Genomic DNA, 26,135 nt, shown 5'->3' on the forward strand with positions numbered 1-26,135 from the left:
TGGGACCCCTTTCCTGTAACATATTTCTCTGACCTGTAACAGTATGAACCGTATGGTTTGCTCATACACTGGTTGAACTAAATGGAATGCAATGATCTGTCCTTGATCTTTCTGTTTGCCATTGATCTGTCTGTTTGATCTTGTGCCAGTGATACCACATCGTTTTTATTCCTATGTCTTTGTCCTTGTGTGTGTCTTATCATCTAGCAGGACAATTTCCTTCTTTTTAACTGTTTTGAAAGGTTGAATTAGCTATTTGTAGACCTTTATTCCACTGAATGCATTTTAAAATAAGCTTATTATGTTCCTCAAAAAAATTCCAGCTGGAATTTTTATTAGGAGTGTATTGAATATATTGATTTTTTTTTTTTTTTGAGATGGAGTTTCACTCTTGTTGCCCAGGCTAGAGTGCAATGGCACGATCTTGGCTCACTACAACCTCCACCTCCTGGGTTCAAGCAATTCTCCTGCCTCGGCCTCCCTAGTAGCTGGGATTACAGGCATGCACCACCATGCCAGGCTGTTTTGTATTTTTAGTAGAGACGGGGTTTCTCCATGTTGGTCAGACTGGTCTTGAACTCCCTACCTCAGGTGATCCGCCTGCCTCGGCCTCCCAAAGTGCTGGGATTACAGGCATGAGCCACTGTGCCCCGTTGAATGTATTGATTAATTTGGGAAGACTCAACATCTTTGTGTCATTAAGTCACCTGAAGTAAGAGCCTAAAAGAGCTCTCCATTTATTCAGATCATCTTCTGTAACCTTTATTGGAATTTTATTGTTCTCTCCATAGAGGTCTTATATAGTCTTGGTGATATGGTTTGGCTCTGTGTCCCCACCCAAATCTCATCTTGTAGCTCCCATAATTCCCATGTGTTGTGGGAGGGACCCAGTGGGAGATGATTGAGTCATGGGGGCGGGTCTTTCCCATGCTGTTCTTGTGATAGTGAATAGGTCTGACGGTTTTAAAAATGGGAGTTTCTCTGCACAAGCTCTCTCTTTGACTGCTGCCATCCACACAAGATGTGACTTGCTCCTCCTTTGCCTTCTGCCATGATTGTGAGGCCTCCCCAGCCACGTGGAACGGTAAGTCTGTTAATCCTCTTTCTTTTGTAAATTGCCCAGTTTCAGGTATGTCTTTATCAGCATTGTGACAATGGACCAATACAGTAAATTGGTACCAGTAGAGTGGGGTGCTGCTGTAGATACCTGAAAATGTGGAAGTGACTTTGGAACTGGGTAACAGGCAGGGGTTGGAACAGTCTGGAGGGCTCAGAAGAAGACAGGAAAATGTGGGTAAGTTTGGAACTTCCTAGAGACTTGTTGAATGGCTTTGATCAAAATGCTGATAATGATATGCACAATGAAATCCAGGCTGAGGTGGACTCAGATTGAGATGAAGAACTTGTTGGGAACTGTAGTAAAGGTGACTGTTGTTATGTTTTAGCAAAGAGACTGGCAGCATTTTGCCCCTGCCCTAGAGATTTGTGGAGCTTTGAACTGGAGAGAGATGATTTAGGGTATCTGGCAGAAGAAATGTCTAAGCAGCAAAGCATTCAAGAGATGATTTGGGCACTGTTAAAGGCATTCAGTTTTATAAGGGAAGCAGAGCATAAAAGTTTAGAAAATCTGAGGCCTGACAATGCGATAGAAAACAAAATCCCATTTTCTGAGGAGAAATTCAAGCCGGCTGCAGAAATTTGCCCAAGTAATGAGGAGCCAAATGTGAATTCCCAAGACAATGGGAAAAATGTCTCCAGGGCATGTCAGAGGTCTTCATGGCAGCCCCTCCCATCGCAGGCTTGGAGGCCTAGGAGGAAAAAGTGGTTTTGTGGGCCAGGGCCAGGGTTCCCCTGCTCCATGCAGCCTAGGGACTTGGTGCCCTGCATCCCAGCCACTCCAGGCATGGCTGACAGGGGCCAATGTAGAGCTTGGGCCATGGCTTCAGAGGGTGAAAGCCCCAAGCCTTGGCACCTTCCATGTTGTATTGAGCCTGCAAGTGCACAGAAGTCAAGAATTGGGGTTTGGGAACCTCCACCTAGATTTCAGAGGATGTATGGAAATGCCTGGATGTCCAGGCAGATGCTTGCTGCAGGGGTGGGGCTCTCATGGAGAACCTCTGCTAGGGCAGTGCAGAAGGGAAATGTGGGGTTAGAGCCCCCACACAGAGTCCCTACTGGGGCACTGCCTAGTAGAGCTGTGAGTAGAGGGCCACCATCCTCCAGACCCCAGAATGGTAAATCCACTGACAGCCTGCACCATGCACCTGGAAAAGCTGCAGACACTCAATGCCAGCCCATGAAAGCAGCCGGGAGGGAGGCTGTACACTGCAAAGCTACAGGGGCAGAGCTGTCCAAGACCATGGGAACCCACCTCTTGCATTGGTGTGACCTGGATGTGAGACATGGAGTCAACGGAGATCATTTTTGAAATTTAAGATTTGACTGCCCTACTGGATTTTAGACTTCCATTGGACCTGTAGCCCCTTTGTTTTGGCCAATGTATCCCATTTGGAATGGCTGTATTTACTTAATGCCTATACCCCCATTGTATCTAGGAAGTAACTAAACTTCTTTTGATTTTACAAACTCACAGGTGAAAGGGACTTGCCTAGTCTCAGATGAGATGTTGGACTGTGGACTTTTGAGTTAATACTGAAATGAGTTCAGACTTTGGGCAACTGTTGGGAAGGCATGATTGGTTTTGAAATGTGAAGATATGAGATTTGGGAGAGGTCAGGAGTGAAATGATATGGTTTGGCTCTGTGTCCCCACCCAAATCTTATCTTGTAGCTCCCATAATTCCTATGTGTTGTGGGAGATGACTGAATCACAGGGGCAGGTCTTTCCTGTGCTGTTCTCGTGATAGTGAATGGGTCTCATGAGATCTGATGGTTTTAAAAATGGAAGTTTCTCTGCAGAAGCTCTCTCTTTGCCTGCCACCATTGATGTAAGATGCGACTTGCTCCTCCTTGCCTTCTGCCATGATTGTGAGGCCTCCCCAGCCATGTGGAACTGTGAGTCCAGTTAAACATCTTTCTTTTGTAAATTGCCCAGTCTTGGGTATGTCTTTATCAGCAGCATGAAAACAAACTAATACACTTGGTAAAAATTAATACGTCAGTTTTGGGTGTAGAGGGATAACTAGTAAGGTGGAAATTAAAGATTGCTATTTCAAGCTGGGCATGGTGGCTCACACCTGTAATCCCCACACTTTGGGAGGCTGAGGCAGGAGGATCACTTGAGTCCAGGAGTTCAAGACCAACCGGGCAACCTAGTGAGACCTCGTCTCTACAAAAAAAATAATAATAATAAAGTTAGCCAGGCATGGTGGCCTGATGAGCCTGTAGCCCTAGCTACTCCAGAGGCTGAGGTGGGAGAATTGCTTGAGCCTAGGAGGTGGAGGCTGCAGTGAGCCATAACCAAGCCACTGCACTCTCAGTGCACTCTGCCTGAGGAACAGGGCAAGATCTGTCTCAAAAAATAAACACATAAATAAAAAGATTGCTATTTCTTTTTTTCCTTTTTATTTATTTATTTTTGAGATGGGATCTTGCTCTGTTGCCCAGGCTGGAATGCAATGGCATGATCTCGGCTCACTGCCACCTCCACCTCCCAGGTTCAAGCAATTCTCCTGCTTCAGCCTCCCGAGTAGCTGAGATTACAGGTGCATGCCACTGTGCCCAGCTAATTTTTCTATTTTTAGTAGAGATGGGGTTTCACCATGTTGGCCAGGCTGGTCTCAAACTCTTGACCTCGAATGACCCACCCACCTCGGCCTCCCAAAGTGCTGGGATTACAGGCATGAGCCAACATGCCCAGCCAAAGATTGCTATTTAAAGTTGCCATACACTTGGCAATATCTATCAAAATTACAAGCGCACAGACTTTGAATTTCTCCAACTTTACCTTTCAGCTGTCTACAAAAATGTGCAAAATGGCATGTATATGTCATGGTACAAACAATGGAATGTTATGGGATGTTCTGCAGCATTTATAGAAGAAGGTAAAATAATCTCCAAGATGGTTGTGACATGAAAATACTACTGTGCAGGAATGGTGGGAATGGGGAAGATATCCCCATATATGGGAATGGGGAGGAGCATATACATATAGGCCGTATATACATGTATATATGTGCAAATGATTAACTATCTCAGGGGAGAAACACAAGAAACTATTAACCTTGTTTATCTCTGGATGCCTGGTGACAGAAATAATAAAGGGACCGACTTTTCACTGTATATTCTCCTGGAAATTTTGAGTGTGGGCAGGGCATGGTAGCTCATGCCTATAATCCAAGCACTTTAGGAGACTGAAGTGGGTGGATTGCTTGAGCTCAGGAGTTCAAGAGCAGCCTGGGCCACGTGACGAAACCCTGTCTCTACAAAAAATTAGCCAGGTGTGGTGGCGCATGCCTGTAGTTCCAGCTACTCGGGAGGCTGAGGCAGGAGAACTGCCTGAGCCCAGGAGTTCGAGGCTGCAGTGAGCCATAATTGTGCCATTGCACTCTAGCCTGGGCAACAGAGGAAGACCCTGTCTCTGGTTTGACAAAGATGGTCCTTCCCAGTGTCCTTTGGTATGCAGAGCTTCCTGGAAGGGACTTGGACAGTAAGACTTCCAGAAGACTATTGCAAGCCCACCCACTCCAGCCTGCTCTTAGGCCTCCTTGGAGAATGGGGTTGGTCCCAGCTGAGACTCTCTGGCAAGAAATGATACGAAGGACTCCCAAGGGGCTGCCACCTTCCAAAGGGCAAGCGGTTTATACCGGGGAACTTATTCCTCCACCAAGCCTTAGAGATTGACGGGGCAGGGGGCTGGGGCCAGTGTGTGGCTGTGGCTGCAGTACCCTCCTGCCCCAGCCTCTCCCCGCCACTCCACCCAGTTTTATTGTGGAGGTTGTGGTTGTTATAGCAGCTGGCATTGATAACCAACTGATAGCCTAGACGTTTGCATTTTACAGAGGACTTACTTCTAATTGATAGAAATTCAGACTGAATTAAAGAGAAAATACTACTTCAGAGAATTAAAGTTCACTCCCATTGAGGAGAAGGGGTCCTTCGAACAACCCCCTGAGTCTTAGAGTCAGTCTGATGCCACACGCCTCTGTGTTTTAAACTACCCTGAAGAATTCTGTCTCTGGAAACAGGACCCCGAGAAGGGTTACTGCAGGTCGGGACTGGAACGTGACCGGGCTCAATTCAAGTGAAGTCAACAACTATTTCTGGGTTCCCCTCCATACCAGGCACATGTCTAAGCCCCGGTCCACATTATAGGCTTCATGGCAGCCTCACCTTTCAGATCCAGGAGTCCACATTGCACAACTCCAGGAGTTCGAGGCTGAGCAACACAGCGAGACCCTGCCTCTAAAAAAGAAAAATGAAAATGAAAAAATAAAAACATAAAGCTGTTGGCAGCTGCCACAGACTCAAGACAGCCTGGACAACTCTTTGCATCAAATTTCAAATCTCCCGACAAGAAAACTGCTGTGTTTTCCAGCATGCAAACTGTCAGGCATGGTGACTCATGCTGTAATCCTAGCACTCAGGGAGGCCAAGGAAAAAGGATCGCTTGAGCCCAAGAGTTCAAGACCAGCCTGGGCAACATGGCGAGACCCCATCTTTACAAAAAATAAAAAAGTCAGGCATGGTGGCACGTGTTTGTAGTGCCAGCTACTCAGGAGGCTGAGGCAGGAGGATCACTTGAGCCCAAGAATTCCAGGCTGCAGTGAGCTGTGATCGTACCACTGTACTCCAGCCTGGGGGACGGAGTGAGGCCCCGTCTCAAAAAACACACAAGTAAACAGACATCATGGCGAGAAGCAGCTGTGACCCACCTTCTCCCACTCAGTGAGGACTTCTCTTAGGATGTCCCCAACCCACTGCACCCACAAGGCTTCTCTGCACTCATCTGGTATCAAAGCTGGGAGCTTTCTTTAGCAGAGGATTGCAGACACATAGCGGTCATTGTTTAAATAACTTTTTACTTCTCCCTTAATAAGATATTTGAAACTGTTTTTATATTTCATATTAAAAATAAACCTAAGAGTCCAGAGAAACTTGCCACCAGTTCTGCAGCCATGAGCAATTCTCTCCTCCCTCTGGCCTCAGTTTCCTTGTCTGTGAGATGGGGAGGATCTTTGATCTTGATCTTTAGTGGGTCCCCCCACCATGGCCCCCATGTGAACAGATCTCTGCTTTGGCACTCTCTTCACTCTTCTTGATAGTTCTCCCCAACTCCCAAGCAATTCCAGATGTTCCTATGGGGCTGTGATTGACAAAGCTATTGGCAGGTGCCACCTACGTGAGCCACATCTTTTCCTGGAGCCACGCAGGAAGAAGCTTTGTCCTCCACACACAGAGCTGGGATGAAGCAGGGGCAAAGGGGAAAGAGGCGACATGTGCTGGTGGCTGGGAGTGCTTCCTGCTGCTCCCCGGAGCCCCCAGCCCTGCTGGCCCTCAGGGAAGCCAATCGAGCTGATGGAAACAGAGGGACGGCCTGGGAAACCCAGCTGCCTGTCTGTTGGTCACTGTCGTCAAGGGCAGGCTGAGGAGGACGTGGGCCAGGGATAAGGGAGCCGTCCCTGGACTTCCTGGGGCCCATGAGAGCTCCGATGGTGATGGCGAGGCAGGACAAAGGCCTATGTCTTCCTTATCACACTGTAATCTGAACCTGGTTCCTCCTCCCGGGGCCTCTGAGCAGCTATCCTATTGGTGTTAGAATCAAACACCACGGAGGCATAGTGAAGTTCTTCCCTGGGGGCGGCCTGCAGAGAGAAAGCAAGAAACCAGAGGCTTGGGAGAGGCAAGGGAAGGAAGGACCCCCAGCATAGGACGAAGGAGGGAGGACACCTGAGGGGCCTTGGGGAGGCCTCACTGTAGAGGCTCCACTGTCCTGGCCTCTTTCTCTCCATGATCCTGTCCACCCAGCTGCTCCTCCCCACCTGGGCAAAGCAGCAGCACAACATCCCCAGCATGAGAGGCAGGAGGCTCTGGGGGCTCCCGGGGGCTGACCCAGCCTGGTCCATTCTACAGGGAAGAAATTGAGGTCCTGAGACCTGGCTGGGCTCCCCCAAGACACCTCTGTGCTTCTCTTAATGAAATATTCTCGTGGCCAGGCGCAGTGGCTCACGCCTCTAATCCCAGCACTTTGGGAGGACCAGGTGGGTGGATCACTTGAAGTCAGGAGTTTGAGACCAGCCTGGGCAACATAGTGAAACCCAGTCTCTATTAAAAATACAAAAATTAGCTGGGCGTGGTGGTGGGCACCTGTAATCTCAGCTACTTGGGAGGCTGGGGCAGGAGGATCACTTGAACCGGGGAGGTGGAGGTTGCAGTGGCCAAGATTGCACCACTGCTCTCCAGCCTGGCGACAGAGTGAGACTCTGTCTCCAAAAAAAAAAAAAAAAGAAAAGAAAAGAAAAAAAAAAGGAAAAGTTCTCACAATGAAGCAGCCATGGGTCCCTTTCTGAGGTCCCTTTCTGCAGAGGACCCCTAATTCTCTAGGTGGAGTTGAAGCCAGTACAGGGGTACTGCATTGGCCCTGCAGCTCTGATTAACTTGCTGTACTGTGGGCATGAGTCCCAACTTGTACCAAGGGGGCTGGGAGAAGAGTAAGACCATGTCCCATCCACTTTAGATCATGAGACAACAAGTTAGAACAACAAGGCTGTTGCTGGTCCCAGGCCATGCAGCTTTGTGGACACAAGATCATGTCACCCAAGGAAGGAGTCAGGTTTGACCATCGCAGGGGCACTCAGAAACTTGGCCAGGAGCTGGCCGGGTGTGGTGGCTCAGTCCTGTAATCCTAGCACTTTGGGAAGCCAGGGCAGGCGGATCACTTGAGGTCAGGAGTCTGAGACCAGCCTGGCCAACATGGTGAAGCCCTATCTCTACTAAAAATACAAAAATCAGCCAGTGCAGTGGCATGTGTCTGTAGTCCCAGCTACTCTGGAGGCTGAGGCTGAGGCAGGAGAATTGCTTGGACCTGGGAGGCCAAGATTGCAGCGAGCCAAGACTTTGCCACTGCATTCCAGCCTGGGGGACAGAGCGAGATTCCACCTAAAAAAAGAAAGAAAGAAGGAAAGAGAGAGAGAAAGAAAAGAAAGAAAGAAAGAAAGAAAGAAAGAAAGAAAGAAAGAAAGAAGAAAGAAAGAAAGAAAGAAAGAAAGAAAGAAAGAAAGAAAGAAAGAAGAAAGAAAGAAAGAAAGGAACTTGGCCAGGAGCCATCCAGGACCCTGGGCCCCCAGACCACCCTCATCCTCATGCAGACAGCTGGCGGGAGGTTGGGGAGGGGTGCGGCTATCAGGGGACCCGGAAGTGGCAGGTCTGGATCCCCTCTTCCCCTGTCAGGTGCAAAACGGCGGCCTGGGGAGAACGGTACCAGGCTGGAGATATCCCAGGGAGTTGGGCCACTTTTCCAGGCAGACCAGTAACAGTGTCCCCTGTCACCCTGGTGCCAGCCCTCCATGGCACCACACAACATGTCTGAGGGGTCCCTTCAGCTCCCAGGCCTGGGCGGTCATTTAAGCATCCTTGCTGATGCTTACGTCTCTCCCGATCCTCTCTGCCAGGCTAACCCCAGCTTCTGCTTGAACTCTCCCACTAGTAGGTGGGTCACGACCCAGGGAGGCAGCCCCCATCCCATTATCCCAGTTGAAGGTGGCTGCGCCAAAGGGTTGACCCACAGGGGGTCACAGACAAAAACCTGGAAAGCAGAATTGATGCCAAAGAGATGATGAGACCAAAACAGTGAGAAGTCACAGGTTCATGATACACAGCAGGTGCTTAACCCATGCTGGACTTCACGGACTGTCAGAGCCACAGCTGCTGGCCACCCCTCCAACCCCCCAGCCACAATGACACCAAGCCCTTCTTCTAAGGACCTCTGCTCTGGCAAAATCTACACTTGCTCCATCTCCGTGTGGCCCTGTCCCTGACAGGCACAAGATCACCAAGCCGATCCCTTCCTTCCCCTTCTGCCCAGCCTCCTAGGGGTGCCCTGGCACAGCCCAGGGGCTGCATGCCCAAAAGCCGGGCTCCCGCACTTACCACGGTGCTGTATTCCACCTCCACCTCCCTTGGTGGTGCTGGCTTTTCCTGCAGAGGCCACATCAGCAGCTCCAGATTTGTGTAGTGCAGCTCACTCTGCTTGGCAGCCTGGGAGGGCAGGAGGTCCCAGGTGGGTGTCCACAGAGCCCTGCAGCCTCTGTCCCTGCATTTCTGCATGTGTCTCTCCTTCCTCTATGCTCTGAGCACCTCAGCCCCCACCTTCCCCTTCCTGCCTCCATCCCACTCCATCCAGTAGTTGAATGTTCCCCAGGTCAGCTTGGCTGGGAGGGCCTCCCTTCATTCCATTTGCCCTGGTGGGGAGGGGACAGGCTGGCCAGGTCTCAGAACAAGACCCAGTGACCACATCTCCCAGCATTGTTCGTCCTGCTCTGGGTGAGCTCCCCACTCCATCCATCCTCCATTGGCCGATGGGACTGTCCAACTCCCCAGCATCCTCTGTACCCTCTGCCCAGCCACCTGATACACCTCCTGCTGAAGCCCCCCTTACCTGCTTGGGGTTCTGGGACAGCTCTGAATGGTCACCAGCTAGAGACAAGAGGAGAGGAAGGAGGTTGAATCCTGGCCGGAACAACGGCCAGGATGGAGGACCCTACAAGCCTTCTGGGAAAAGACCTTTCCCTAGAGACCTCAGCCCTGGGGACCTATCCCTTGAGGCCTGAAGCTTGGTAGGAACTCAAGGGTTTGTTGAGTGAGTGAATTAGTGACTTAGTAAATGAACGAATGAACACAGGATGAGTGAATAAATGGAGAAATAGAAAGATTCCAGCTGGGCCGGGTGCAGTGGCTTACACCTGTAATCTCAGTGCTTTGGGATGCTGAGGAGGGCAGATCATTTGAGGTCAGGAGTTCGAGACCAGCCTGGCCAATAGGGTGAAACCCCGTCTCTACTAAAAATACAAGTATTAGCTGGGCATGGTGGCATGTGCCCTGTAGTCCCAGCTACTTGGGAGGCTGAGACAGGAGAATTGCTTGAACCTGGGAGACGGAGGTTGCAGTGAGCTGAGATCATGCCACTGCACTCCAGCCTGGGCAACAGAGCAAGACTCTGTCTCAAAAAAAAAAAAAAAAAGAAGAAAGAAAGAAAGAAAGGAAAGAAAGATCCCAGCTGGAGGAGAGGGACCAAAGCAAGCTCTCAACACAGGATCTCACACAAATGTTTCCAGGGGAGGAAGGATGCCACCGAAAAGCCCTGTGCATCCGGGGCTTAGGGCTGCATCAGACTGTGGGAAGTTGCTGGGGCCTCTGCTCCCATCCCCGTGCCTGAGGTCTGCCCTCCCAGACAGCCCACCTGCCTGCTGCCCCAGGCCGTAGGGAAGGAGGCCTGTCAGCCCCAGGGACCCCAGCTCAGGCTTACACAGCCCTTGGCTGCCGGCACCTGCTCTATAGGAGTGCTGCCTGTGAGCACAGCCCTGTACACCCTAACCCTTTCACCCCAGGAGCCTGGACCAGGTGGGCAGTGGGTGACACACACGCTACTGATGCCCTTGGTTAGGTCCACAGCCAGGCAACCCCAGAGCCCACTGCACTGGATGCTGTGGGGATCTGTGGGCTCCTCCCCCAGAATCAAAGGGGAGGAGCCCACAGTTGGGAGACACAAGACCACATATAGTGATGGGCTTGCTGAGCCACAGCTGACCTAATGGAGCATGCAGCCGGGTACTCTGGGGTGCGAAGTGCTCTGCTTCCAAATGCTGTGTGCAGGCACCACACTGCCCTCCCTGTCCCCACCTGGGACAAGTGTTCTGATGGGAAGGAGGAAAAGAGCTGGTGGGGACGAGACAGGAGTTCAATGCCTGGGAAGGAGGGTGGTAGTGAGAAGGTTTGGGGGAGCCAGCGGTAGGGGAAGCTCACTGAAGGTAAGACCCAGTCTACCCCAGTCACAATGGTGTCCCCAGTGCCCAGCATAGGCCTGGCACACAGTAGGTGCTCAGGACAGCTTCGTTGTATGAATGAATGAACGACAAATGTGGGCTGGGGGTAAGAGTGGGGAGTAGGTGTGATGAGGCAGGTGTCAGGCTCCAGGCAGGGCAAGGGGAGGTCAACCTCGGCCACACAGTCAGGGGATGGGGCGCGGACTTGCAAAGCAGGGGACAGAGAGTCAAAAATGTTTGAATAGAAAACCTTTATCTTGTTACTGAGGATGGGTTACAGGAAGCTTAAGACACCGGTAAACTCTGCAGTCTGTGATTTTTAGAACATTTAATAGCTGGGAACATGGTACCATATGTTAAGTGCAAAAATGTAGGTTTAAAAGAGTATGAGTGGTATGAAGCCAATTTGTTAAGACATCACAGATGCATGAACTGGGTGTGGTGGCTCACATCTGTAGTCCCAGCACTCCAGGCTTGAGCTCAGGAGTTCAAGACCAGGCTGGGCAACATAGTGAAACCCCATCTCTAAAAAAAAAAAAAAAAAAAAAAAATTTAACAATTAGCCAGACATGGTTATGAGCACCTGTAGTCCCAGATAATTGGGAGGCTAAGGCAGGAGGATCACTGGAGCCCCACGCGGTGGGGGGTCAAGGCTGGAATGAGCCAAGATCACACCACTGCACTCCAGGCTGGGTGACAGAGTGAGACTCTGTCTCAAAAAAAAAAAAAAAAAAAAAAAAGAAAGAAAGAAAAGAAAAAGAAAAACAAGAAATCATAGATGCATTTATATAGGCATAGAAAAAAAGACTGGAAGGATATACCTCAGGGGCCAGTGGCTGGTTTTCTCTAGGTGGTGGGGTTTTTAGTTATCATCGATGATGGGGGATTTATTTCCTTCTTTGTGCTTTTACTCAATTTTCAAATTTCCTACAATAATCACATATATCCTTTTTAAGGGGGCAAGAGGCTTTTTGAGGAGCCAGACCCTTTCTGGGTGAAAGGGCACAAAGGAAACCGAAAGGGGCTCAGAACTGAGACAACCCAGTGGCATCCACGTGGGTGCTGAAGTTTAGGATGGGGTTACCAGAAAATGACACATGCAAAGCAGATGGGAAAGAGCAAGTGGTTTTCTTCCCATACACCCTGCACAGATCTACTGAGGCTGACTTCTCCCCCAAAAGCCTGGGCGCCACAGGAGGCACTGGGGGTATGTGTGAGCAGTGCCCCCCACCGAGCATGCACCAGCTTATCCTGCAGCTATGGGACAGGATAACCCCATCTCTTCCCACCCTAGTCTCACTGCAGTCTTGGAAGGCTTTGGACAAAGACTCCCCTGAGGATCTTCTGCCTGTGGAATCTTCAACTCTCCAAACAGGGAGGAAGCTTCAGGCTTACACTTGACCTTGGCCAGGGATCTGCAATCTAGAGGACTGGTGGCCACACCTCCACTTGTTCCTCTGTTCCTGTGCTTATTCAATTTGCCTGTCAGCTATTTATTGAGCATCTACTCACTGAGTGCCAAGAGTTCCTGTTCTCTCTTTTAATCTGAGCTCAGAGGAGGGCAGCTGGACTAGAGATTGCCTGGAGGCCCCTGGAGTGCCCATTGCAGCTGGAGATACTGAATAACACATTATTTTGACAAATATTGGTTCTGTACCTCCTTGAAGCACATGTCTGTGGGAAGGCAGGTGAGGACACCAGCAATGACAATCTGGTTCCCAAAAGGCTGTGACAGCAGAGGTATAGCCAGGAGGGGTCCCAAGCCACTCATTGGAGTCAAAGAAAAGGTCCCAGAGAAAAGAAAGTCTGAGGACCACTGTTGGAGTCCACTGGGAGTGAGCTGAGGAGAGGGGGCAGGGGAGGCCCTCCAGGTACCCAGAGCAAACCCAGAAGGAGAGGAGAGGCTGAGGTTGAGGCTCTCATTAAAGGAGATACAAGAAGTTGGTTTCCAGGGTGCACGGACGGGAAAAGGGAGGTGGGTAGAGCCAGATCGTGGAGGGCAGTGACTCCCGTAGAGACCTGGACTCTTTATGGTGGGGGAGACCATGCAGGGGGTTATTTTATTTTATAGACATGGGAGCCTTGTTGTGTTGCGCAGGCTGGTCTTGAGTTCTTGGGCTCAAGCAATCCTCCCATCTCAGCCTCCTGAGTAGCTGGAACTACAGATGCACACCGCTGCACCCAGCTCACCATGCCAGGGTTTTAAACAGAAGAGGGTCATTGCTTCATAGGCAACCACCCTTGGGCTGGCAGTGGGAAAGCCTCCTGCTTGGGATCCACCTCCCACAGCCTGTAACCACCATGCGCAAGGATGCCTCCTCTGGGACCTGCCCTGTAGGATCACCCGGGATGTTTGGTCTGAGTGTCACATTTCATAGCAATACTGTGGGACGAGGACATAGCTTTGAAGATGAGTGTCTGTGGTCAAGGCCTGACTACCCCAGGTGGGACAGAGGGGTGTGGGGAGCCAACTCACCTTTGATCCGTTTCTGAAACATCCTCCAGGCTAGCAGGGAGGCCCCTATCAACAGAAGCAGCAACAACACCAACAGGGAGAGGAGCAGCGGGAACCTGGAGGAGGCACAGGATGGTGAGGGCAGGGTGAACTTGCCTTCTCCAACTTATTTTATTATTATTTATTTATTCATTTATTTATTTATTTGAGACAGGATCTGGCTCTGTTACCCAGGCTGGAGTGCAGTGGTGATCATGGCTCACTGCAGCCTTGAACCCCGGGGCTCAAGTGATCCTCCTGCCTCAGCCTCCTGAGTAGCTGGGATTACAGGCACAGGCCACCACGGCTATTTTTTTTTTTTTGAGACAGAGTCTCACTCTGTCACCCAGGCTGGAGTGCAGTGGCACGATATCTGCTCAATGCAAGCTCTGCCTCCAGGGTTCACGCCATTCTCCTGCCTCAGCCTCCCTAGTAGCTGGGACTACAGGCGCCCGCCACCACGCCCGGCTAATTTTTTGCATTTTTAGTAGAGACGGGGTTTCACTGTGTTAGCCCGGATGGTCTTGATCTCCTGACCTCGTGATCCACCCACCTCGGCCTCCCAAAGTGCTGGGATTACAGGCGTGAGCCACAGTGCCGGCCACCACAGCTAATTTTTAAATTTTTTGTAGAGACTCCGTCTTGCTATATTGCCCATGATGGTTTCAGACTCCTGAGCTCAAGCCACCCTCCTGCCTCAACCTCCCAAAGTGCTGGGATGACAGGCATGAGCCAATATACCTGGTCTCCTTCTCTAACTTTTTAAGTAGATAGATAAGGTCAATTAAAAAAAATAGAGAGTATAAAGCCCCCTTTCTACACACCCCCCATTTACACATTTCCCAATTTCCCCACATACACACACATGCCGTTCTTAAGAACCTTCCAGAGTTTCTTTATGTGTATACAAGCAAATACGAATATACGGGATTTCCCTTCTCTTTTCACACAAAGGAGGCCTCGTCTAACACTATTCTGGTTTTACTTAACAATACATCTTAGAGGTCTTTCCACGTCAGTACATAAAGAAGTCCCTCACTCTTTTCTATAGCTGCAGGGTATTCCAACACATGGATAGACTGTGATTTATTTAAATGTTCCCACTGAATGGGCATTTCCCCCAGTCCTTTGCAATGGTAAATGTTGCTTATAAATTGCCTTGCAGCTCCATCTTTTCACGCGTGACCACGCAGCAGCAGATTGACCAGGAGGCTGACGCAGCCCACCTTCAGGCCCCTCCATTGCTTGGGCCCCTTCCTTCATGCCTACGATTGCATTCATAATTTTCTCATCTTTTTCTTAGATTACCCACCCACCAACCCACCCCGCAAACTGCACAACCTTCAGGCCCCACAGAACCCAGCGCTGCCACCTATGTGTATCTACAGGGCAAACTTCTGAAAGTGGCATGTTCAAGCCTGAATTTTGCCTTGTCTTATATGTTGGCAGAAGCCTGTGGAGGGGTTTATGGATGTTGTCTAGTAAAGAATCTGGCTGGCCTTTGTCCCTAGCTCTTAGGAGGGAGGCTCTAAATCCTTAGAATGTCCCAAAAATTAGGAGTGTCTTTGTTGTTCATGAATCACACCTGGACTTTGGTAAGAAATGAGACAATAGGATGGGGTTGGTCACCAGAAAGACCAACCACGTAATTAGAGATTTGGAGCCCTGAGCCAGCCCAACCTCCCAAAGAGGGACTGGAGGTGGAGACAGTTCAATCACATCATGCCTATGTAATGAAACCCAAATAAAAACTCTGGACACCAAAGCTTGGAGGAGCTTCCTAGTTGATAAACATATTGAGGTGCCACAGGGAGGGTGCAGGTGATGCTCCCTGATTCCACCTGGAGAGGGCACAGAAACTGCTTGGGATCCTCCCAAGCCTTGTCCTATGTGTCTCTGCGTTGGCTGGTCCTAATCTTTATCCTTTATCCTTTATGATAAAACTGTAATTGTAAGTATAATGCTTTCCAGAGTTCTGAGTCTAACAAATTATTGAACCTGAGGGGGTCCTGGGAACCCCCAAATTTGCATCCAGTTAGTCAGAAGTGTGGTGGCCTGGGGATCCCCAAAGTTCGACTGGCATCTAAATCAGGGTGGTCTTGTGGATGTGGAAGTTCTTCACCTGTGGGGTCTGCACTAACTCTGCGTGGCTAGTACCAGGATTGAATTGTGGGGTTTTGTGCTAGAATAGGGAGTCCGTGAATCCCAGAAAAGGTTTGTGACTGCACGTGTTTTTCTGGGGAGGGTGTCCATAGATGTCAGATTCTATGTGGGGTTGGTAACCCCCAAAAAGGTTAAGAACCACTATTTAGAGAAGAGAACTCAAGGCTCTGGAGTCACATAAACCAGAATTGGAAGCTTAGCCTTAGCCTCTTGTAGCTACTTGACTGGGCAAATTGCCTAACCTCTCTGAGTCTCAGTTTACTCATCTGTAAAATGGGGATTGATGTGGGTTGGCTGTGTCCCCACCCAAATCTCATCTTGAATTGTAGCTCCCATATAATTCCCACGTGTTGTGGGAGGGAGCTGGTGGGGGATAATTGAATCATGGGTGTGGTTTTCCCCATACTGTTCTCGTGGTAGTGAATAAGTCTCATGAGATCTGATGGCTTTATAAGAGGAAACTCCTTTTGCTTGGTTCTCATTCTCCGTCTTGCCTGCTGCCATGTAAGACATGCCTTTCGCCTTCTGCCTTGATTGTGAGGCCTTCTCAGGCATGTGGAACTGTGAGTCCATTAAACCTCTTTCTCATTATAATTTATCCACTCTTGGGTATGTCTTTATCAACAGTGTGAAACAGACTAATACAGGGAATGATGACAGCACAGGGCTGCAGTGAAGGGCAAGTGAGAATGCTCATGTGAAGCATCTAACACGGGCCTCATAGGATGTCACCAGCCCTCAGTAACTATCACTTTCCTTCCATCTGCCCCCCAACTTCTCCCCGACCTGAGCCCCCTTCCAAAGCCAAGGGCAGGTCCAAGCTGGGGTGTTCAGACTGTGGCTTCCAACCTGGGCCTGGGGCAAAGGGAGTGATGCACACCTCCAGCTGGCCCACATGGCCGAGGTCCCCACCCTGGGCTCCTCCTTAGCACAGGGCCCCCTCCATGTCTCAGGGGCTATGGTGCTTACTGTGAGTTCACGACCGCCTCATTTTCCTTCTGGATGCTGGCACCGTGGGTGGCACTCACTGCAAACAGCATAGTGGATGATACAGGTGGAAATGCAGTTGTGGTTGTTGAGGTCTTGGCCGCAGTGACACTCGTAGGTGTCATTGACGTTGATGCTGGTGGCAAAACCACAAGTCAGACCCAGGGAGCTGTCCTCTGGCTCTCCCACCACTCAGGATGCCTTTTTGGTTTGATTTCACACAAAATGCCCACTAAGGAAGGGGGCAGGATGCAGGACCCCTGGGCCGGAGTCTCTCCAGGACCCTCCTGGGCCAATTGGGCATTTCTGAACAGGACACAGGTGCCACTCCCAGTGGTCCTGATTTTCCATCCTGCTGATGAGGGTCCAGGTGCTCCTGAGAGCCTCTGTGCTGCAGAGGAGTCTGTCTACACTGCAAATCTGACCTGTCATGTGGTAAGGCTCCTCCTGAGGGCAGCAGCTTCCCATCTGGCCCCCCAGCCTCTCTGTTGGGCCCCACCCTTCCCCCTTGCAGCTGTACTTCCGTGGGGCTGAGCCACAGGTGTGCTCCTGGCTCCTTCACAGGCAACGCTCTCTCAGCCTCCCTGTCACTGGATCCTTCCCTTCTTCAATACTGGGCAGACATGTCGGCTGCTCCAGGAGAGACCCCCTGACTGTGTTCCCTTGGCCCCCACCTCTCTCTCTTACACACACACACACACACACACACACACACACACACACACACACTGTCTGCTTCACGTCTCTGATTGGATTCCTGCCCCAACAATTCCAACCTGTGCCTGTTTAGGTGCTGAGGGAAGGAGGGGCTCACCTGGGAACACGGACACCTCAACCTGGAAATAGGGATCGTGAAAGTCTCGGAGCCACGGCGTATCCACCCCACACCAGTAGGTGCCTGCGTCCTCCTCTGTGAGATTCTCCAGGGTCACTGTGAAGCTGAGGTTTGCAGGACTGTCCCTGATGGACACTCGGCCTTTCCTTGTTCCTGCTGGCCCTTTGGTCTCCACAATCTTGTTACATCGGAGAATCTGTGGTGGTCTGCACCAATATTTATTGAGAGTCTCGTGTTCCTGTTCATAGCGACACTGCACGCTCAGGGATCCCCCCACGGGGCCCGCCACGGTGCTGGGGCCGCTCAGAGCAAAACAGCCTGAAAAACACAAGCCCGAGTCCCGGCTCCTCCTCAGATGAGCCTGGTCAGGGATGCCCCGGGGTCAGGGCCACATGGACCCTGGGGGTGTGGAGGAGGCAGCTGCAGGCAGACAGGCCTTGTCCACCCAGGAGCGGGGACTGAGGATGAGAGGCTCCCTCCATGCACATGTGGAAATAGGGCAGAGGCTTTCCATGGAGACTGGCAGAGCTCAGGCTGGGCGCCCTGGGGTCACCTCCTCCAAAGATTCCCCGACTCCGTATCAGCACCCCCAGCCCTCAGCCCCTGACTCCTTCACCTCATATCAGCTCCATCAGCCAGATCACAGCTTGAGCATTCTCTTTTCTACTCTATCAGCCTCAACATTTTGCTCATAGCAGCCCGTTTCTCTAGCCCCTGCCTCCTTTCCCTTACCCTTCCCACCCCTCTCACCCACCAGGGGCCTCCTGCTTCCAAACCTGTCAGGACCATGAGAACTCACCTGTAAGCACCTGCCCTCCCGGGAGGGCCACCCCAGCCCTGGGCAACCCCGCAAGAGGAAGACCAGCCCACATACTGATCTGGTCCCACCAGGGGGGCAAACCCGGGCAGTAATAGGGTTGTCAAGCCATTTTCACAAGAATACTGGCTGGGTATAGTGGGTCATGCCTGTAATCCCAGCACTTTGGAAGGCTAAGGCAGGTAGATCACTTGAGGCCAGGAGCTCGAGACCAGCCTGGCCAACATGGTGAAACCTGTCTCTACTAAGAATACAAAAATTAGTCTAGCGTGGTGGCATGCGCCTGTAATTGCAGCTACTGGGGAGGCTGAGGCATGAGAATCGCTTCAACTCCGGAGGCAGAGGTTATGTTGAGCTGAGATCTTGCCACTGCATTCCAGCCTGAGTGACAGAGCAGAGACTCCGTCTCAAAAAAAAAAGTCACAAACGCAGAAGGCTCGCTGACGAAAACTTTCATTTATCCTGTGTCTTAGTTTGCCCAGCTCTCCTAGACTTAAATCTCAGAAATAAATGAGCTTCCTTGAAAATTATGTCTATCATTTTCCCAAATAATTCACAGATGCAAAGTGGGGAGAGTAAGGTGAAGGCTCGAAGCTAGCGTCGGCCGCCAAACAGAGGACACACAGCCCCTGCCCCGGGCAGATGAGCATGTGCCCGCTGGGCAGTTGTGTGTGCAGTGTCTCACTGCCCTTGTAATTCTGTGGCCCCATATTGGCCGGGGATGGCGGGAGCGGGGCTTGCTCCCCTTTCCTCCGGTTAGAACTTTTTTTTTTTTAAGGTGGAGACTCGCTCTGAAGCCCAGGCTGGAGTGCCGTGGCGGGATCTCGGCTCATTGCAACCTCTGCCTCATTGGTTCAAGCAATTCTCCTGCCTCAGCCTACCGAATAGCTAGGATTACAGGCGTCCACCACACCCGGATAATTTTTGTGCTTTTAGTAGAGATGGGGTTTCGCCATGTTGGCCTGTCTGGTCTCGAACTCCTGACCTCAGGTGATCCGCCTGCCTCGGCCTCCCAAAGTGCTGGGATTACAGGCATGAACTACTGCACCCAGCCAAAACTCTTCAATTTTACTTATTGTTTCAAATGCTTAAATCTCTTCACACGTGAGATTTTGGGACCACTCGAATGAAAGCCTCAGGGGGGTAGGGGTCTCGTTCTTATACCTTCAACGTCTGCAGGTGCCTTGCACATGGTAGGTCCACTATAAAAACTTCAGTGCAAGCTTCTCCTCAACCCCATTGGCTCCACACCCAGCCCACGGTTGCCCAAAGACGATGACAAGCTCCTCGGTGCCTCTCCCAGAGGCCTATCCAAACCTCTCCTCGCCTGATGTACAGATCCCCTGCAGAGAAGGCCTTTCTAAGCTTGTCACAGATGTGATGCTTCCTGAGACTCTCAGCGGCAATTGCCAGGACAAAGCAGAAAGAACCTCAGAAGCATCTGCGTTTACATCTCTATCCTATTACGTATCAGCTGTGTGTTCTGGGGCAAGTTAGTTAACCTCTCTGAGCTTCAGACACCTTGCATATAAAGTGGTGACAATTGTCCCTGACTCATATGGCCTTTGCGGGTGTTAAATGAGATCACAGGTGTAAAACGCCTGGTAAACAATATTAGGTTGTATCACATGAAATGGCTGATATTCAACTTTTTGACCAAGACAACAGGGTTTCACATGATTCGAGCTAATAAAAATAGATAACCTTTGGGCTGGCCTAAATAAGACATGACAAGAGAGAAGGACCATAGATGAAGAAAGAATGAAGAGTCAAGATATTTTGCAGAAATTCTCTACATAAAATTCATAAACTTAGATGAACGTGATTTTCTAGAAAAACACAAATCACTAAAATTGACACATTAAGTACTTAATAAGTAAATGGAGCCTGGGCAACATGGTGAGATTCCATCTCTACAAAAAAATACAAAAATTAGCCAGGCGTGCTGGTGCACACGTGTGGTCCCAGTTAAGAGGCTGAGGTGGGAGGGTCACTTTAGCCCAGGAGGTGGAGGCTGCAGTGAGCTATGATTGCATCACTGCACTTCAGCCTGGGTGACAGAGTGAGACCCTGACTCAAATAAATAAATACGCCAGGTGTAGTGGCTCATGCCTGTAATCCTAGCACTTTGGGAGGCCAAAGCGGGAGGATTGCTTGAGCCTAGGTGTTTGAGGCCAGCCTGGGCAACGTGGTGAGACCCCCATCTCTACCAAAAATACAAAAAATTAGTCAGGCGTGGTGGCACGTGCCTGTATTCCCAGCTACTCAGCAGGCTGAGGTGGGAGGATCACTTGAGTCCAGGAGGTGGAGATTGCAGTGAGCCGTGATCACACCACTGCACTCCAGCCTGGGCGACAGAGTGAGACTCTATCTCAAAAAAAAAAAAAGTAAATAAATACTGTCAGTTCTCAGCCCTCCTTCACCTAAGACACTGTTCCTGCTCCCTCTCCTGACCCGATTCCCTGCCTCTCCTGGGCTGCGAATCGTCATCTTTCTTTGTCCATGTTTTGGCTTCTCTCCTGACCTCAGTGACCCTGCCACCTCTGCCCACAGCACCCAATCCTGTCTCTCGTCCTACTCCAGTATCTGACTTCCCTTTGGGTTTAGTTTCTCTCTCTCTCTCGCTCTCCTGATTAACTTCTCTCCTCTGAAATCTTGGATAAAAACTGTCACCCAATCATCTCCCCAAAGCTCTGTTCCACCTGTGAAGGTGTCATTATAATTTAGAGATTGCGAAGTGTCAGAAAACCCTCCGTTTATTTCCCCACTTACCTGGAACGATCACACGGATCCCCAGTGCTCCCAGGCTTGTGTTTCTGCACTTTCTCTCTTCCAACCCGAATCACCATCTCCAATCCCTCTAATCATAAACAGGAGACTGGGGACCATCTTGGGGCCAGGGTCCTCTACCAGGATATTCCTTTGTTGTCTTAATGTTTTCCTTTAAGATCACAGAATCTTGACCCATTAACTCTCAGATAAATGACTGAATAGTCCAACTCAAGAGGTCAGAAGAGGAACACACACATGCACACACAACACAGAACCAGGTCATCTTTCACTAATTGGTGAATTCACAGAAATCAGTGAATTAAGAAACAGAAAAACAGTGGAGTTAGTATACACATTAGTAAATGGATTTTTTGGTAAGGGGTCAACGATTAATTATTTTATTTTATTTTTTTGAGACAGAGTTTCGCTCTTGTCGCCCAGGCCAGAGTTCAGTGGCATGATCTCGGCTCACTGCAACCTCCACCTCCTGGGTTCAAGCGACTCTCATGTCTCAGCCTCCCGAGTGGCTGGGACTACAGGGTGCGCGCTACCGTGCCTGGCTAATTTTGTCTTTTTAGTAGACACGGGGTTTCACCATGTTGGCCAGGCTGGTCTCAAACTCCTGACCTCAAGTGATCCACCCGCCTTGGCCCCCCAAAGTGCTGGGATTACAGGCGTGAGCCAACGTGCCTGGCCTCAAACAATTAATTAGACTAGTGGGTAGCCAGACCAAAAAAAAGACACAGATACAAAATTCCAAAGAAAAATAACAGTTTAATTTGCAAATCTCTACAAATAAGTCTGTAAACCTGGACGACACTGATGATTTTTTAAGAAAATATAAATTATCAAGGTAGGCCAAGAAAGAGACAGGGTCTTGCTTTCTATATTGCCCAGGCCAGTCTCGAACTCCTGGGCTCAAGCTATCCTCCCACCTCAACCTCCCAAAATTCTGGGATTACAGGTGTGAGCCACTGTACCCAGCTAGATTTTTTTTAATGTAGAACAAAAATGATGAGTGTTATTAAGAAATTCTTTCCCTTCCATCAAAAGAAAAGAAGCAAAACTCAGACAGTTTTACAAGTTAGTTCTCTCAAAACTTCAAGGAACAAATAATTTCAGTTTTATTTAAACATTTGCAGAGAACACAGAAACAGGGAGATCTCCCTAATTCTTTTCATGAAGCCAGCATAATATATCAAGACAAACATATGACCAGATCTCCTAATGTAATTCACCTCCTTCATAGCTGAAAGAATAAAAATAATAATTTCTATAAATAATAAAAATAGTATTTTGTGGGGGCCAGAGGCCAAGGCTGGCAGATTGCCTGAGCTCAGGAGTTTGAGACTACCTTGGGCAATATGGTGAAACCCCGTCTCTACCAAAACACAAAAAATTAGCCAGCAGTGGTGGCGGGTGCCTGTAATCCCAGCTACTCAAGAGGCTGAGGCAGGAGAATCGCTTGAACCCAGGAGGTGGAGGTTGCAGTGAGCCAAGATTAAGCCACTGCACTCCAGCCCTGGGTGATAGAGTGAGATTCTGTCTCCAAAAAAATAAATAAATAAAAATAAAATAAAAAATGTTTTGTAGGGGCCAGGTGTGGTGGTTCATGCCTGTAATCCCAGCATTTTGGGAGGACAAGGTGGGAGGATCCCTTGATCCCAGGAGATGGAGGCCAGCCTGGGCAACATGGTAAGACCTTGTCCCTAAAAAAAATTAAGAATCCAGCTGTGTGTGGTGGCACACACCTGTAGTCTCAGCTACTGGGGAGGTTGAGGTGGGAGAATCACTGGAGCCTGGGAGGTGGAGGCTGCAGTGAACCGTGACTGCACCACTGCACTCCAGTTTGGGTGATGGAGGGAGACCCTGTCTCAAAAAAATAAAAATGTTGGCCAGGCTTGGTGGCTCACCCCTGCAATCCCAGCACTTTGGGAGGCCAAGGCGAGTGGATCACCTGAGTTCGGGAGTTTGAGACTAGCCTGACCAACATGGAGAAACCCCATCTCTACTAAAAATACAAAATTAGCCTGGCGTGGTGGCACATGCCTGTAATCTCAGCTACTCGGGAGGCTGAGGCAGGAGAATCACTTGAACCTGGGAGGCGTAGATTGCAGTGAGCCAAGATCGCGCCACTGCACTCCAGCCTGGGCAACAAGAGCAAAATTCCATCTCAAATAAATAAATAAATAAATAAACAAATAAATAAATAAATAAATAAATGTAAAAATGCTTTGTGGATAGTCATTGGTGGATCCCTTCGTAATAATGAGAAGCTCTGGTCCTTTTCCCCTGAGTCAGCGACAAGGCAGGGCCAACCACTACCACTGCGTCCACTGGGCCTCATTCTGGCTGTACCAGCCAAGGAGTTAATGGGAGAAAGAGAAACAGATTATCAGACAGGAACTGAAACCTCCCCATGCACACCGATCCTATGAAACAGAAGAACACCCGAGAGAATCGCAGGAATACCGGTCATGGGAGGATGACCCGTTTCCAAGTCAAGACACCAAAAGTAATAACCTTCCCACAGACAAATAGCAAATATAATTGCAGAAAACCTCCGATCTGTAAGGAAAGCAACCACAAAGATGTAAAATATCCTAGGACTAGGCCTGAGGAGTCTGCACAGGACCTATCTGAGGAGAGCGGTGGACGTGACTGAAGGCACAACAGGTGACTCTGCGGAAGGAATCCCTGCGCTTGGACAGGGAAGGCTCAACCCCACACTTCTCCCTAAAGAAGATCTCAGCGCTTCTCTGCCCGATCTTTTCCCTCCTCGCCCTCCCCACCACCTTTTCTGTCCCCTCTGTCCCATATCCCCTTCTTGGAGAGGACTGACCCTGGTTCTCAGGCCCACGCACGGGCTAATCCCAGCCAGGCCTGCCTCGGGACTTCCCCTGCTCAGGCTCCAGCCACTGGGCTGCCCTGGTTAAATCTCCGCATTCCAGAGACTATCGACCTGCTCCCCACCCCGACCCTATCTCCCTCACCGCCCCACCGCTCCTCCATACCCTGCACCCAGTGAGCCCGGCATCTCCCCCACCATCCCCACACCCCCCTCCTCCACACCCTGCACCCAGTGAGCCCGGCATCTCCCCCACCATCCCCACACCCCCCTCCTCCACACCCTGCACCCAGTGAGCCCGGCATCTCCCCCACCATCCCCACACCCCCCTCCTCCATACCCTGCACCCAGTGAGCCCGGCATCTCCCCCACCATCCCCACACCCCCCTCCTCCACACCCTGCACCCAGTGAGCCCGACATCTCCCCCACCATCCCCACACCTCCCTCCTCCACACCCTGCACCCAGTGAGCCCGGCATCTCCCCCACCCTTACCACATGCCCCTTGCAGTCAGTGGCTGCCACTCTCCACCCCCCCGACACATCCTGCCTCTCATCCCCCTTCCTGTAAGAATTCAACTGAAAACCTAAAAGGTCCCTTTTCTGCCCCCACCCCTTATCACTCGCCCCGCTGTGCTTCAGCCAAGGTACCTGGGTGCGGAGCCGGGAGAGGCTCTGGCTCCTTCCTTTCCCAGGGGTGTGGCCCTTCATCTGTCCATCTTATATGGTGGACAGAGCACACCCCATTCTGCGTTCTGCACGGAGTCCAGACTCGGGGTGTCTCGTGTGACACCTGCCCTGAGGCCCTGCCCCTCGCACCCTCCCTCCCTGCTGCAGACTTTCCCGGGCAGGGAGACTCTCACCTGGGACCCAGAGAAGCAACAGAGCCCAAGGCAGCCACATGGTCCCTTCCCCAGCACAGGTGGCACTTGCAGCAGCACCAGGCCCTAGCTGGACCCGAGGGGAGAATCACGCCTCCAAGGCCCCAACTTCTGCTTTTCTTGGTGCCGCGCTGCTTCCTTGTTCAGCATCTTTTGGTTCTATTCCTGGAGCCGGTCAGAAAATGGAGGAAGCTGGAGAGCCCCGACTAAGGCTCCCCAGGAACGGCACGTCCTCCTTAACCCGGGTTGAGGCTGCAGGTTCCTCAGCTATTTCTAGTGATGAGACCTCTCCCTGTAGTGACTCCGTAGCTTGCAGGACTGATCCCCGACTCTCACTTCCCCGGGTCTTCTCCTAGTGGAAGGCCCAATAACTCCTCCCTCCTTTCCTTGTGGTCAAGATGGGCAACCCTGGGGGTGGGACCCGCTGAGCTGGCTCCTCTCACCCTCGGTGGTGCCCACGAGGAGGCTGCCAGGGGGAACTCCCCTTTCTTGAGTCCCTCTCCTGAGTCCTTTGGGGGTCCAGGCCTGGGCTTCGGGGCTCAAGGAAGGGGAGTTGTCATCGTGGCCCCAGAGTCCCTGAATGGTTCCTAGTCTTGGAAATGCGTCCTCAACTCGACACGGAGGGTCCTCCAGCCATGCCTGCCTTTCTATATAGCCACACTGGAGCCAGCTCGGGGCTGGGCACAGAGCAGGGAGTCAGCGAGCCTGCAAGGACCCCTTTCCTTCCTGATCCACACAGAGTTCAGACTCTAAACACACACACACTCACACACTCACACTCACAAACACACTCACACACACACTTACACACATTCACACACATTCACAAACTCACACTCACACACTCACATACACACACTCACATACACACAAACACACACATACACACAAACACATTCACAAACTCACACACATACACACAAACATACATTCATGCACACACACAAATACACACTAACACAGGCACTCTCACACACATTCACAAACTCACATTCACACACAAACACAAATTCACACACACTGATACACACACACATTCACACACATACACATTCACACACATTGAAACACATACACTCACATTCACACAACGCACTTACACACATATACAACTGAAATACACTCACACATTCACACACACAAACACACACACACTGACACATTCACACACAGTCACATACACTCACACACACACACAGTCTCACACACGTGCCTTGAGCAGGTGCTCCAGCTTGCACAGAATGACCAGGTGGGCACAGGAAATGCCACTCCTAATGTGTAATGCGTCACCTGGGAGCTTGCAGTCCCCAAGCTCAGAGCGTCCACCCACACGGAGCCCTGCGCCAGCTATGGGATCCCAAGAATGCCCTTCCCTCTGGCTCTTTCTGGAATGTTTCACT

The 26,135-nt window shown here is 50.6% G+C and overlaps 1 protein-coding gene across 2 annotated transcripts; it reads right to left on the reverse strand.

Annotated features, from left to right (window-relative positions):
- Positions 1-5,960: 5,960 nt before the first annotated feature.
- On the reverse strand, positions 5,961-25,069 carry CD300A (CD300a molecule). 2 transcript variants are annotated; one of them, XM_003279248.4, is made up of 7 exons: positions 24,718-25,044; positions 17,398-17,736; positions 16,566-16,719; positions 13,416-13,510; positions 9,556-9,593; positions 9,048-9,155; positions 5,964-6,763 (listed from the first exon to the last, which is right to left on the reverse strand). In XM_003279248.4, exons 1-7 carry the CDS (start codon positions 24,755-24,757, stop codon positions 6,638-6,640), a joined length of 900 nt encoding a protein of 299 aa, XP_003279296.1. In that variant the 5' UTR covers positions 24,758-25,044; the 3' UTR covers positions 5,964-6,637. The 2 variants fall into 2 exon arrangements, 1 of the variants encoding a protein (XP_003279296.1); XR_001114772.2 differs by having other exon boundaries at positions 5,961-6,763; positions 9,048-9,593; positions 24,718-25,069.
- Between the last annotated feature and the right edge of the window lie 1,066 nt (positions 25,070-26,135).

Source organism: Nomascus leucogenys, chromosome 14, assembly GCF_006542625.1.
Source record: "Nomascus leucogenys isolate Asia chromosome 14, Asia_NLE_v1, whole genome shotgun sequence".
Taxonomy (NCBI): Eukaryota; Metazoa; Chordata; class Mammalia; order Primates; family Hylobatidae; genus Nomascus; species Nomascus leucogenys.

Bases quoted from the DNA above. Each gene is read 5' to 3' on its own strand.
- CD300A (XM_003279248.4), bottom strand. From the start codon at position 24,757: ATGTGGCTGCCTTGGGCTCTGTTGCTTCTCTGGGTCCCAG. The intron at 17,737-24,717 runs GTGAGAGTCTCC...TGTGTTTTTCAG, and splicing joins GTTGCTTCTCTGGGTCCCAG to GCTGTTTTGCTCTGAGCGGC. The intron at 6,764-9,047 runs GTAAGTGCGGGA...TTCTCTCTGCAG, and splicing joins AGGTGGAATACAGCACCGTG to GCCGCCCCCAGGGAAGAACT.